Consider the following 13,888-nt stretch of genomic DNA (forward strand, 5'->3'; position numbering starts at 1 on the left):
ATTTATTCCTGGAAACTGGAGCACAGTGTTGCAGTTGATGGTACCCGCATTTTAACTACCAAGAACGGTGAAAGCTTTCTGCACAAGAATGTGTACAATACATGCGGGGTTCGTACCATACACCGTACGGCTGTATGAGCATACTTTTGAAATCGAATATTAAATATTCCATTTCCTGATAAAATTATTTGGATGCTCACCAATTGATTAGAAATCGAGTATTTGCGCACCCCTACTCATGGAGTTTCAATAAATATTAATAACCCGTCATGGTTGCTATAGTGTTGGGCTGCTAAGCACGAGGTTGCGGGATCAAATCCCGGCCAAGACAGCCGCATTTCAGTGGGGGCGAAGAGCAAAAACACTCGTGTATTTAGACTTAGGTGCACTATGAAAAACCCCAGGGGGTCCAAATTTCTGGGGTCCCCCACCACAGCATGCCTCATAATCAGAAAGTGATTTTGGCACCTAAAACCCCACAATTTAATAAATAAGAATAAAAAGATTAACATTTTTTCGAATTTTTCGTGTGCTTAGGATGAGTGTATTATAGGCATGCTAGGTTTTAATTACGATGACTTCAGAAACATTGCTTCCAGTGTCACTGATCTTTGGCTTTCCTATAGAGACATCGTATAAAAAAATTGCCCGAAATAGCCCAGCAATCCGAGCGTCGTAACCCACCCGGGAGATGTGTGCGTTAAGGCGACTCCACTGCATTCATTGACTATTTGGACCGCATGATGTGTGCGTTTGACGCTGCACCACGTCAGCCTGTGCCTAGATGTGCACCGCATGGTCAAATGGCTGTTCCACCACTGTTGAAGTAAAGTTTGCCACGTGACACTGCTCAGTGCAGGACACAACCTCAAAGTCAGGGTTATGCTTGTCAAGGATGTCTCTGCAATGTGTCTCTTGGTGGTCTTTGCACTATCACTCACCTTGACACCATGTACCAACAAGCCCACATCGCAACCCCAATGTACTTGAGTGCTCTGCTTGTCTGAGACATACCTGCCCAAACCTGAAGGAATTCACAGTAGTGGATATTTGTCAAGGTTTTGACTTTCGTCAGTTGTAAATTGTGAGACATTTTTGTGTCATGCAGACACACACACACACAAAAAAAACTTTTTTTTTCTAGGGAATAGAGAGGAGTTGAGAAAATGTAATTTATTTTATTTTATATTTCTTTTTTTTCAGCAGGCCTCGAGAAAGGAAAACTTTGATGAATAACCCTACCCTGTGAAACACGTGCAGGCCCGCCAACACGGGTGCCTGTCGGTGGTACAAGTTTGACGATGGTGAAGTGTCCGAGTGCCGCATGGAGGAGGAAGAAGAGATGAAGAACCAATGCTTTGGGGGCGAGTACATGGGCGAGGTGTTTGACCACATGCTGAAGCGCATGTCCTACCGGCGACAGAAGCGCTGGTGGAATGCCTACATCCTGTTCTACCAGCGGGCACCCCTGGCTGATTCCATGGCGGCCCTCAGCATACAGCCCAAGGGTGAGTTGTGCAGCCACCTGTTGGCAGTGACGGCTGCTCTGTCGTTCAGCTTGCGAAGGTATTGCACGCTTGAGGTGTGTATGTCGTCATGTGACTGACACCTTCACACCTGAGTGCTTCCACTACGCATGAAGCTTTGCCCAAAATAGGTCATATGAACAGCATGGAGCATGCAGTGTGCGCTTGTGCTCTGTTCACTTAGTACCCAGCAAAGATACTAATAGAAATTTTTATTGGTCATTCTGTTAATTCGGCAGGTAAGCTACCGTGGCTCTATAACTTCTATTTGAATTGTATTTGTTGGTATCAATAGTACTGTGATGCAGGATTTGCCCAGGCCAAATTCAGACAGGACACAGCAAGGTGATCAGAAAAGACAACTGATATGTACCATGCAACAATATAGACAATATACATAAAAGCACTCGTTGCACAGAAAAAATGAAATGTTATGAAGATTGGGCAGGCCACTGTTTTTACATTTCATGGCAGCAGCTGCTTTCCTTCGCATGGTTTGTAGCAAGCCGAACACTGAGAGTGTAGGTGGTGGAAATGTTGGGGCTCTTGAATGAATGCAGCACAGTGCAGGATTCTTGAATCATGTTCCCAGTGCATGAGAACCAGGACTTGGATGGGTGACGCAAGGACCAATAATGTCGGACTACAAGTGAAGTTGAGTGAACACGAGCAGGAACGCGGTAGTGTCACACTGTGCATGCTGACCACTCGTCCTCTTTCTGTGCAATGCCAATGATGGAGCAGATGCAACCGCAGGCACTTTCATGGTGCCTCTTTGATCGCTCTCGCGTAGGCTGTGGGCAAACACAGCACGAGGGAGACAGGAGGCACAGGAGGAGTAGACGCACACAGCGTTCGTGCGCATCTTGTTTTTCTCACAGCCATGAAGGATCCAACCAGTGAGCCCAGCTTTTCAAACTAGGTTTAAATCAGAACCTAACAGAAGGGGGTAAATGGGTTACACAAACAGCGATGAAGTGCCTCAGAAAGGTTGGCCAATGTTTCGTTAGGTGGACCTATCTTTGTCATTGGTGGCGTAGGCATCCTCCGTGGTTAGTTTTAAAGCCCGGTGCAATGAACCTCAATTTAACAAAATTTGTAATGTAACCAACTATATTCATTTCCTGATCTTATTGCCTTAAAGAACTGTGTATATTCTTTTTTTTTTCGACTTAACAAAGTAATTTTTGACTAAGTATTCTTAATGTTTTCGCCCATTTAAAGCATGTACTTGGAGCTTGCGTGGCTAGTAAATATAGCAGACAACAATAAAACTGTTGGCCCAGGTAAAATTTACTTCAAGCGCTTATCCGCATGAAGAGTTTAAGCACCCGAAACGGCGTTAAAGCGCATGAGTCGGGACACAGTAGGCAGGAAACACTACTGTGCCATTGCTGAGACAGCAGGGCTTGCGGCAGCTTGCAGCACTCGGAGAAACACGAGAGCTGACGATTCATTCAGTGCGAAGAGGACGACGTAGGGGGTAACAAGATAAAGCACGTGCGTGCGGTAAACCTCTTGACCAGAAATATCCAATGACAACCATGATCATCACTCAAATGTACACTCCGAGTACTGTACATTCTGCTCAACCACACCATACAAAATCAGACTTTTGCAACCACAAAATGCGAACCGAGGATCTAAAGCATCGGTTTTAGTCTACCACAGTGATCGAATGTAGGCCGTAAAGAGTTGAAGCATACGGGAAAGACAAAAATTGAGTTTGTGGTAATGATGTTCACAGTGCGACTTGCGCAGATCGAGTGAAAATTTTAAGAAACCCTTGTTTGGCATTCAAAATATCGATCGCCGTTTTACATTGACTTTATGGGGCGGCCCTAATAATCAAGCTTGCGCAAAATATTGGTCGGCGATGATGATTGCAAGGCCACTGAACACTTTTTCCCTTTATTGTTTGCATAAATGTCAGAGGTTATTTTTTTACTTTTTTTTCCTTTTTTCTTGCCAAGTTGTGTAGAATAAGGTGCCAAATTTGTTTCCTTGGCCTCTTCCACGCCTGCTTGTGGAGTCAGAGTTTATTGCTGCGATGGGCTTCTGTTAAGGCGCATACACACGAGCGGAATAATAAGCGCGGTGCGCTGCCGGCAGAAAAATGCAGCTGCAGCAGAGTAGCCACACCAACTCGCTGCGAGCCACTGCGGCAGTCACGTGACAGCATGAAAATCTCGCCTCCTCTCTTACACTGCATGTAGGTGTGAGATGTTGCGTGCTTTTTCCTTCATTTGATGACAGATCTGCGCACTGTTTATGGTCCCGGACCGATTCCTCCCAAGGCAAGAAAAAGCTGCCTTGCGGCTTCTTGCGCGGCGCGCGATTAGCCGGATCATGTATATAATTTGATAGATTTGCCGTTTGACGAGATGTAATGTGTGCGTGGCATTGCCTTTTTTTCTTTTTTTTTTTTTTTTTGTGTGTAGTCCTAGGATGCGGAGCTTTTGAATCTGTGGTATGATCCTCCTCTCCAGTCAGACAGTCATTGAAGGGGAACGCTCTGTCTGACACTTGATGTGGCGCACTGTGAGGATTTAGATTTTTCGGGAGAGCACGTGAGCCCATCCTGTAGTGTGTAGTTTTGCACTGCGTTCACTGCCTCCTGAAGCAAACCCTGAATGTGGGCAACTGAGCTGTGTGTTACCCAGAGCGTCACATCAGCAGCATACAATGTGGGGATCATGTCAGGAATTCATACCAAGAGCGGCGGGAGCTGGGTATGGCGATGTTAAACAGTGTAGGGGACACTTGTGGGACACTTGTGGGAGTTCTCCTATTACCTATGGCGGTTGTCCGGTCCATTGGGAAAGCCTTGATGTGCATCTGGCCAATCAGTCTGTGCTGGTTTTCAATGAACCTTCGTGATTCCAACTTGGGTCACTGAGTATGTCGCATTAGGTATGTGCCGCCCTACAGCGTGAAAAAAAAGGTCTTTAATTTTCTCCAATGCTGGGCAGAGCCGAACTCGCGTCACATGGCTTCCTCCAGGACAGGAACCCGATGCATTAGTGTGCTGCACGACAAAGGCCCCTCGCCAACTTGGGTCACTGTGTATGTGCCACTGAGTGTGCAGCAAACGAATGAACAATTCTCAGCACCGCACGCACCGGCGTGCCACGCTTCTAATCACGGGCACCATGCACAGAGTTCTTGGCAGCACCCATTGATGCCGCAGCATGTTTAGAAAGAAGCATGAGAATGAAGCCCGGCTGCCGCATGGCACGTTTCTAAGCATGCGCACGGCTTTGCGGTGGCAGTGCTAAAGGCGCGAAAAAAAGAGTCCCGCTGCAGTACACGCTTCATGCATAACTCGTTTGAACAGCAGAAATACATTGTGTCACTATATAGATTCAATGCTAAATGCAATATCACCGACAGTCACTGTGTAATGAGTTTTGCGATTTTTTTTCTCGAATGAGTTTACTTTTTTTTTATTAGTTATCACTTGGTTGTAAACGTTGCTGATAACCTGACATCAGATAAGCACATTGAAGGCTTATAGTGCTTTCATGCCTAGCATCACATTGTAATGTGTGCCAGAGCGTCTGTGCTGTTTAAGTGTTTTGAGCCAACAAAATGTCTGGAGCCTTCTGTATGAGAATCATCTTGTGTCAAGCAACCAACCACTGATAGCGTTCATAATAAGGAATCCTGGGGACACCAAGAATTGCACGTGTGATCCCAGTCTTGAGTTTTCCTATGCGGTTTACCGGTTTGGTTGTGAATGTGAACTGTGCTTGGGTCCGTGCAGTGGCTGCCGTGCCCCCCCGAATGCCAGCGGCCATTGAGCGCAGTGTGTGGCGACAGAACATCAAGTTCCTGCACACCCGCAACCAGTTCAGCCCTGAGTACTTCCAGTTCACCAAGAAGCTGGTCAGCTGCAACACACCCTTTGTCACACTGGCGCCCGACCAGGACAGGCTGGTTAGTGTCATCTGACTTGCACTGGCTGAGGTGTCTTATCTTGAAAGCTGGTCTAGTGCATTACCTGTGTGCAAGGTGTCACACCTGTTTACAAGTGGGCTTGCTATTGAGTGCACACGCATTGCATGGTATCTTTAAGATTTTGTGGGCTTTCTTTTTTTGTCAGCACCACACAAGACCTGTGTTAGATTAGACTGTGTGATCGGTCATTTTTTGACATTGTCATCAACTTTTGCATTTACGCCTTATTGATAAGGTAAGTTAATTAAAGCCTTTCTCATTAAACCTAATTAACTTATTATTGCAAAATCAAAAAATACTCATTGCTAGCATGATCAACGTCCATCAACATACAGTGATGGCTATTTGCGTAAGGCCCTCCATTATTTTTTCATTCTTGGCAACACTTAGTTGGAACAGCCAGTACAATAAAATCTCGTTGATACGTTTCCATTACGTACATTTACCCGGCACCAACGTTAGCAATCGAGAACACAAAAAATGACCCAAATGAGTTATGATAATTTTTTACCGCTTCATATGTTCCCGGAAAACACGATTTTCCAGCACCAACGATCAGTATGTCACTAAACTGCAATCGTATGATAACGTTCAGTACATCGCCAAACCGCGATCATATGATACATGTTCCTGCCACTAGATCCCATGTAAACGAGAAAATGCACGAGGCGCGCACGATCCAGAACAGTATATGGCTGCGCGCTGCAGCAGCTTCACTGCAATACTCGCTCGACCGTCTCGCGCGAGAAAGCCTGCAAACACTCAGTTTCTCATTTTGGTACCAGCAAATCTCGGCCTGGGCCGTCGCACGCCGCATTCACAGCTATCACCACCACTCATAAAGCGATAAGCATCTTCGCCTATCTGTTTCGCAGAGCGTGGTGCATAGTGCCATTGGTAACATACTGCACGCTTTTAGTTGGCGATAATCTAAACGAGCCGCCATTCCCTGCTGCAGACTGTGATTTCCGGCCGCTAGATCCCATTTGGACAAGAAAAGGCACGAGGCGCGCGCGCTTGGAGAACTGTATATAGCCGCACGTCTCACGTGAAAGTGATGGAGCGCACAGTTTCATATCCCAGTACCAGCAAATCTCTACCCGGGTCGTCGCTCACCGCAATCACAGCCATCACCGCCACTCGTATAGCGATAAACATGTTCACCTATATTGTTTTACAGTGCATAGTGATCAGTGCCATTGGTAGCATACTGCATGCGTTTAGTTGGCGATAATACAAATGCGCTGGCGTTCCCTGCTTCAGATTGCAATCGTATACGTTTCCCAGACACTAGATCCCATTTGGACAAGAAAAGGCACAAGGCGCGCGCGCTTGGAGAACCGTATATAGCCACCCGTCTCACGTGAAAGCAACGGAGCGCACAGTTTCATATTCCGGTACCAGCAAATCTCTGCCCGGGTCGTCGCACGCCGCGTTCACAGCTATCACCGCCACTCGTATAGCGATAAACATGTTCACATATATTGTTTGTGGGATTCTCCTCCGGTACTCTTGGGACAAAGGAACGACAACACAGTAGTGCAAACAATCACAAGGGCATGTATTGCACCTTTCATAGACCAATGCCTGCTAGCCGAGTTGCTATCCACAAAACATGCCGATGGGCGCGCGACAAATCTAGAAGTCCGACTCACCGCGACCGGATATGCTGGATCCCATGCTGGATCCCATGCTGGAGCCCCATGCTGGATCCCAACGCCTAGTCGTTCGCGCGTACGGTCACGCGAACGGTGGCGCATTCCAAGGCGGCCACGCGAGACGGTCTCGCAGAAGCATGGGTCGGCGCACGCGCGGCACGGCACGTCCGTCCCGCTCGCTGTCCCAAATCCAAGAGCGAGCGCCTTGTCTTACCCGCACCCAAGTAACCCCGCAGCGGCGCGACACGCGCCATCTCTCACACCGCGCTTGTACCACACCGACCGCCGCGGGCGCCAGGCTACGTGAGCTGTGCGGGAAAACAACATATCAGGGGATGCATGAGAGTCACGCATCCCCACATCCCCCCAACCTTAAATCACTTCTTATTCCGGCGAAACATGTGACCCGGTCTAACATTAACCCGTGCTTCGCGAACAAGATAGAACATGCAACAGTGGCCGTGCTGAGGAAATGTCCACACGCTGTCCATAGCATGCGAGCCGACATTGTCCCTGGGTACACCGCTGGCGTCCGCCGGTCACAGCAGCAGCTTTGCAGGCTCGACGGCATGATGCCAGGCCAGGACTCCGGAAACGACGACGCAGTAGTCGGTACGAGCAAGCGTCGCTCGCGCCGACGTGCCCTGCTGGCAAGAGCCGCCGTAGCTGTCGGTGACCGCCGGCTCTTTTCTCCGCCGCCGAAGTAGCTGCGCCGAACTCGCCACAGCATCACCATTGCCTGGGGTGGCTCGATCGTAGTCCGGGGCAGCAGCGCAGACGATGTGCAGGTCACAGCAAGCCAGGGGTGACTCCAATCACGCTGCGTACACTCAACACACTCGGCAAACACTAAAGTACTGCAAGGGAGAGCAATTATGCATGCGCATCGCCCACGTGGTACGATATTCAACTCGGCTAGCAAAAGGTCGGGCAGCTACTCAGATGCTAAGTTCACGTGAACGAAGCTTGATTCCTTGAGTCGAACGAGTAATTTCAATTCGTGTGAGGCTAACTAGAATGAGGGAAGCAAAGTGCAACACCTCAACGCCACGATCCACCAGGTTTCGTCCATCCACGTGCGACAGGCAGCTTCGTAAAGCCTTAGGCCTAAAGCGTCGCTACTCTGACAACAACCGGCATCCAACAAACAACACCCACAATGGGCGCAAAACAGGCAGCCGCGAGGAGACGTCAGCTCTGTGAGGTGGTCCTACTCCGCTCGGTGCACACAGCATCCGAGTTGACGGCGCCCACCGTCCCAGACGGTGTCGGAGCGCCCGGTGCCAGGCCGCAATACCAGTCAGCCCGTAGTGGCACCCGTGGCCCGCGGCCACCCGGCTCCCAGAGCCGCGACTTCATCAGAGTCAAAGAGATAGAAGAAGCTATTTACATAAGGAATTCGAACCACCCACGAGACTTCCGTACTCACTCGCTTCAGGCTTGGCAATGCTCCGCGGGTGCTAAGCCTCGCTCTCCCAGGATGCAGACCATGTGGCTCTCGTACCGATGAATGCTATTAAAAAACACTTGCGAAAAGGCTTAGCATGTTGACATGTTCAAACACTCTACAGCCACCGTTGCCTCGCTCAAGAAAGCACACCGCCAACGCTAGCGATCAAAATCTATGCTAGCCCTACGCCTCGGTTCAAACAAAGGTCTCGAATGAAGCAAAACTGTTCAATCTATCGTCCGATGCCCCAAGAGGTTCACGTTGGGCAGCCAGATGTGGGGTTCTCCTCCCGTACTCTTGGGACAAAGGAACGACAACACAGTAATGCAAACAATCACAAGGGCATTTATTGCACCTTTCATAGATCAATGCCTGCTAGCCGAGTTGCTATCCACAAAACATGCCGATGGGCGCGCGACAAATCTAGAAGTCCGACTCACCGCGACCGGATAGCGAGCGAGTATGTTCGCCCCATGCTGGATCCCAATGCCTGGTCGTTCGCGCGTACTGTCACGCGAATGGTGGCGCATTCCAAGGCGGCCACGCGAGACGGTCTCGCAGAAGCATGGGTCGGCGCACGCGCGGCACGGCACGTCCGTCCCGCTCGCTGTCCCGAATCCAAGAGCGAGCGCCTTGTCTTACCCGCACCCAAGTAACCCCGCAGCGGCGCGACACTCGCGCCATCTCTCGCACCGCGCTTTTACCACTCTGACCGCCGCAGGCGCCAGGCCACGCGGGCCGTGCGGGAAAACAAGATATCAGGGGATGCGTGAGAGTCGCGCATCCCCACATGTTTTACAGCGCATGGTGATCAGTGCCATTGGTAGCGTACTGCATGCTTTTAGTTGGTGATAATACAAACGCGCTGCCGTTCCCTGCTTCAGATTGCAATCGTATACGTTTCCCAGCCACTAGATCCCATTTGGACAAGAAAAGGCACGAGGCGCGCGCGCTTGGAGAACCGTATATAGCCCCCGTCTCACGTGAAAGTGACGGAGCGCACAGTTTCATATTCCGGTACCAGCAAATCTCTGCCTGGGTCGTCGTACGCTGCATTCACAGCTATCACCGCCACTCGTACAGTTAAACCTGGATGTAACGAACCTATATGTAACGAATTCCTGGATTTAACGAAGTTTTTGAATTCCCCAACGCTGCCCCCATTGAAGCCCATGTATTTTCGACCTTGATGTAACGAACGTGTTGCGGCGGTTAGCCTTGATGTAACGAACTCCCAAAGCTGATCAGTCATTACTTTTAGCACTTTTAAGGAAAATTCGGCCGAAGAAATGCTCTAGATTATTGAATATTAATGCTGTAAGGAGCCAGCAGCTACGCGCACGCCAGGGATTGCCGCGACCGAGCAAAGTTAGCGATGATGATGATGATGGCGGCAACTAGCGCCGCTCCGTGCCTAACGTAGCAGTCTTTTCAGGCTTTGCTTGTCTAGCGTGGCACCAGGTGGCATTGGTATCGGCAGCTGATTTTTCTTGCAGAATTATTTTGTTTCGTATGGATTTGAGGACAAGCATTCTTATTTTGTGATTTTCATTTGTTTCAACGGCTTATACACACTTATGTGTAAGAATTCACTTGAAAAGCAACGCTGATAGCCGGTTCTTTCATTGCCAAGGCGCCGGAAGGGAGAGGGGGAGGGACGATGACGAACGATATCCGTCACTTTTTTTTCTTTCTCTATGGGTGCGTTGCATTCGCCATCTTGAGGGTTGTCTGCGTTCTGCACGTGTGCGTGTGTCAACTGTGCTCTGGTACTGGTTTGTCCGACTTGTTTTGGAGGTGCTAGGCCTGCCTGTCGGCGTGTAGTCGTGCGTCTCCGCTTCTAACTGCGTCGTCGGTTGGTCGTGATGAGTTCTACTGCCAGAAAACGAAAAGTTCTGTCTTTTGAAGACAAACTCGCAATTTTAAATGCAGTCTCCGCGGGCGAGAAGAAGAAGGACGTTGCCACCCGTTTCAGCATTCCAGCGAGCACACTATCAACGATTTTGAGTGCGGAACACAGCATCAGAAATGCAGTGGAGTCGGGAACAAGCTCGAAGAAAAAAAGACTGAAGCTGTCCACATACACTGATGTGGACAAGGCAGTGTTCACGTGGTTTTTGGACACGCGAGCCAGAAATGTACCCATAAGCGGCGCGATCTTGCAACAGAAGGCAAAGGATTTTGCGTGTATCTTGGGTCATGACGATTTCAAGGCAAGCAACGGGTGGCTGCAGGGATTTAAGAGCCGGCACGGTGTCGTCGGAAGAGTAATCAGCGGCGAATCTGCCTCCGCAGACAGCGATGCTGCTGCTTCGTGGGTGGCTGACAAGCTGCCTGGAATCCTGAGTCGCTTCGAGGCGGCTGATGTCTACAATGCCGACGAGACAGCTCTATTTTATCAAATGCTTCCGGGCCGCACGCTAGCGTTAAAAGGCGATGACTGCCGCGGTGGAAAGCAGAGCAAGCTCCGCATAACGATTCTGCTGTGTGCCAACCTCGACGGCACAGACAAGCGAGTCCCGCTAGTTGTCGGCAAAAGTGCGCGTCCCAGGTGTTTTAAGGGAACGAAGCGTATGCCCGTGAAGTATGTGGCGAATTCCAAAGCGTGGATGACTCGGCCAATATTTTCTGAGTGGTTAAAGGAATTTAACCAGGACGTCAAGCGGCAAGGCCGTCAAGTTTGCCTACTGCTGGACAATTGCTCGGCGCACCACGTCGAGGGCCTGCAGCTGTCGAACATCGAACTGCATTACTTCCCGGCCAACTGCACGTCCCTAATACAACCCCTGGACAAAGGGGTCATTAACAGTTTTAAATGCTGTTACCGGCGCCGACTAATCCTGAAAATACTTCTCGACATCCGTCTGGAACGGGAGATGAAGATCGACATTTATCAAGCAGTCGAGATGCTTGCTGCCTCCTGGCAAGAGGTCAGGGCAGAAGTTATCGCGAATTGCTTTTTAAAGGCCGGAATAGCCAAAAACGCACGGGCTGGTGCCGACGAGGAGGAGGAAGACCTTTCTACTCCGTCCAATGTGGCCGAAGCGTGGAACGAGCTATGTACTAACGGTGGTGTACCCGACGACGTTGAACTGACTGACTTTTTGTTTGCCGACAACGCCGCCGTGACTACAGAAGAAATGTCTGATGCAGCAGTAGCTGAAAGCGTGCAAAATCCGGATGGCGGTGATGATGGTGCTTGTGAGGCAGATCCGTGTGACGTGCCTACTGCAAAGGAGGTGATGAACGCAATGGACGTTATGCGCCGTTTCGTCGGCTCGCTCGACGATGAAGGAGCTCTACACGATTTAGCCTCTTTGGAGCGGCGTGTTGTGCCTACACTCGTGCCGAAGAAGCAAGCGGAAATTACGCAGTTTTTTTAGTGTAAAATAAATGATTGAAGGGTGAGTTCACCTTCACGGATATATTGAGCTATTTGGTTTCGTTTCTGCATCATTCGTACGAGCCTTCACGCGAAACCTGCATGTAACGAAAAATTGCGAGCTTTTGTCAACTTCGTTATATCCAGGTTTAACTGTATAGCGATAAGCATGTTCACCTATATTGTTGTACAGCGCATGGTGATCGGTGCCATTGGTAGCATACTGCGTGCTTTTAGTTGGCGATAATACAAACGCGCTGCCGTTCCCTGCTTCAGATTGCAATCGTATACGTTTCCCGGCCATTAGATCCCATGTGCACAAGAAAAGGCATGAGGTGCGCACGCTTGGAGAACGGTATATAGCCGCTCGTCTCACGTGAAAGTGACGGAGCGCACAGTTTCATATCCCGGTACCAGCAAATCTCTGCCCGGGTCATCGCATGCCACATTCAAAGCTATCACTGCCAGTCGTATTGCGATAAGCGTCTCCGCCTATCTGTCTCGCAGCGCGTGGTGCCATCGAAAGCGTAGCACACGCTTTTAATAGGTGATAACCAAAACGCGCCACCATTCCCTGCTGCAAACTGCGATTTCCGGCCGCTAGATTCCATGTGAACAAGAAAAGGCGCGTGGCACGTGCTGATCAACCACACTATATAGCCGCCCGTCTCAGGTGAAAGCGACGGTACGCACAGTTTCATATTCCGGTACCAGCAAATTTCTGCCCGGGTCGTTGCACGCCGCATTCACAGCTATCGCCACCAAACGTACTGCGATAAGCATCTTCGCCTATTTCTTATACAGCGCGTAGTGCCATTGGCAGCATACTGCATGCTTTTAGTTGGCGATAATCCAAATGCGGCACCATTCCCTGCTGCAGGCGGCGCCATATGGGCGTTTCGCTTCGGCGGAATCGGGCATTCCCCAACAGCTCAATTTCATCACGTATTCCCGGTGCCCTCTTAAAAAACCACGCAATCGGAAAACAACAAAATGCGTCTTAGGCCACTGGAACACCACCAGCTCAACGCGCGTCGGCGTCTCGTGCTGCAATGATCCGTGTGACACTTTGCATTAGGTAAATGTCAACAATAGTTGAGTCTGTCAAATGTTTTTAGTTACTTCAGAGCGTATGTTTTCCCGGTTAGTACGTTTTTGCTCTTGCTTTTTCCAAAACGTTTGAATGAGGTTCTGCTGTATTTGGTACCGTCTTTTTTTTTTTTTTTTTTTGCTCTCTTTGTAATGTACAGTTCCCCTGATTTCATATCCATGCTTTTTTATTGACTTGCAGTATCACTTAAGACAACATAGTAAAGACAAAATAATATTATGCTTTGACTTCAACCTCTTATCAATTTACTGGAACTGTTTCATTTACACTCCTGCAACTACAGATAATGCAAATCTTATGTTTGACATTATTCTTAGTCAATAAACCAACACACATTCGCAATAATTCAATTTTGTGGATTGGTCTATTGTTGATTACAGTATACAGTGATGATTCTCTCATAAGTTTTTATTATTTGCACTTCTTGTTAGTTATGCACCAAAAGGAGTTATTGGAAAATTACACATGCGCTGACAATGGCAGTACTTTCAACTATCTCGATAACGTAGAAGGCAATCTGTTAATGCTTTGAAATAATTTAAATAAATCTGTTTATAGACCACCTGCCCTTGCTCACGTAAGCAGTATGCGATGGCCCTGTTGACCGTGGCGATGGCCGATTGAAGTTACTGGCTTTTTTTCCAGCTCATAGCAATACATGGACCAAGGAGTTTGCAATTTAATTTCTCGTTATGCTTCACAGTTATGAAGTACACCTTTCACGAGAAAGTTCCTCTTACGTCAGAAAAACTCACAAAGCAAACCCACAACCATTTCAAACCAAGTGAATTTTTAAAACAC

General features: G+C 48.9%; 1 protein-coding gene across 8 annotated transcripts in view; it reads left to right on the plus strand.

Moving 5' to 3' along the window:
• The window catches only part of faf (ubiquitin carboxyl-terminal hydrolase-like faf), a 607,534-nt gene that overhangs the window by 501,793 nt on the left and 91,853 nt on the right, over positions 1 to 13,888 (plus strand). For all 8 annotated transcript variants that reach the window (XM_072286629.1, XM_072286626.1, XM_072286628.1 and 5 more), the window contains 2 exons: positions 1,261 to 1,508; positions 5,293 to 5,465. In XM_072286629.1, the coding sequence (XP_072142730.1) occupies positions 1,261 to 1,508; positions 5,293 to 5,465 (421 nt within the window). The remainder of the gene's footprint in view (positions 1 to 1,260; positions 1,509 to 5,292; positions 5,466 to 13,888) is intronic.

This window comes from Dermacentor andersoni, chromosome 2 (assembly GCF_023375885.2).
Source record: "Dermacentor andersoni chromosome 2, qqDerAnde1_hic_scaffold, whole genome shotgun sequence".
NCBI classification, from domain to species: Eukaryota; Metazoa; Arthropoda; class Arachnida; order Ixodida; family Ixodidae; genus Dermacentor; species Dermacentor andersoni.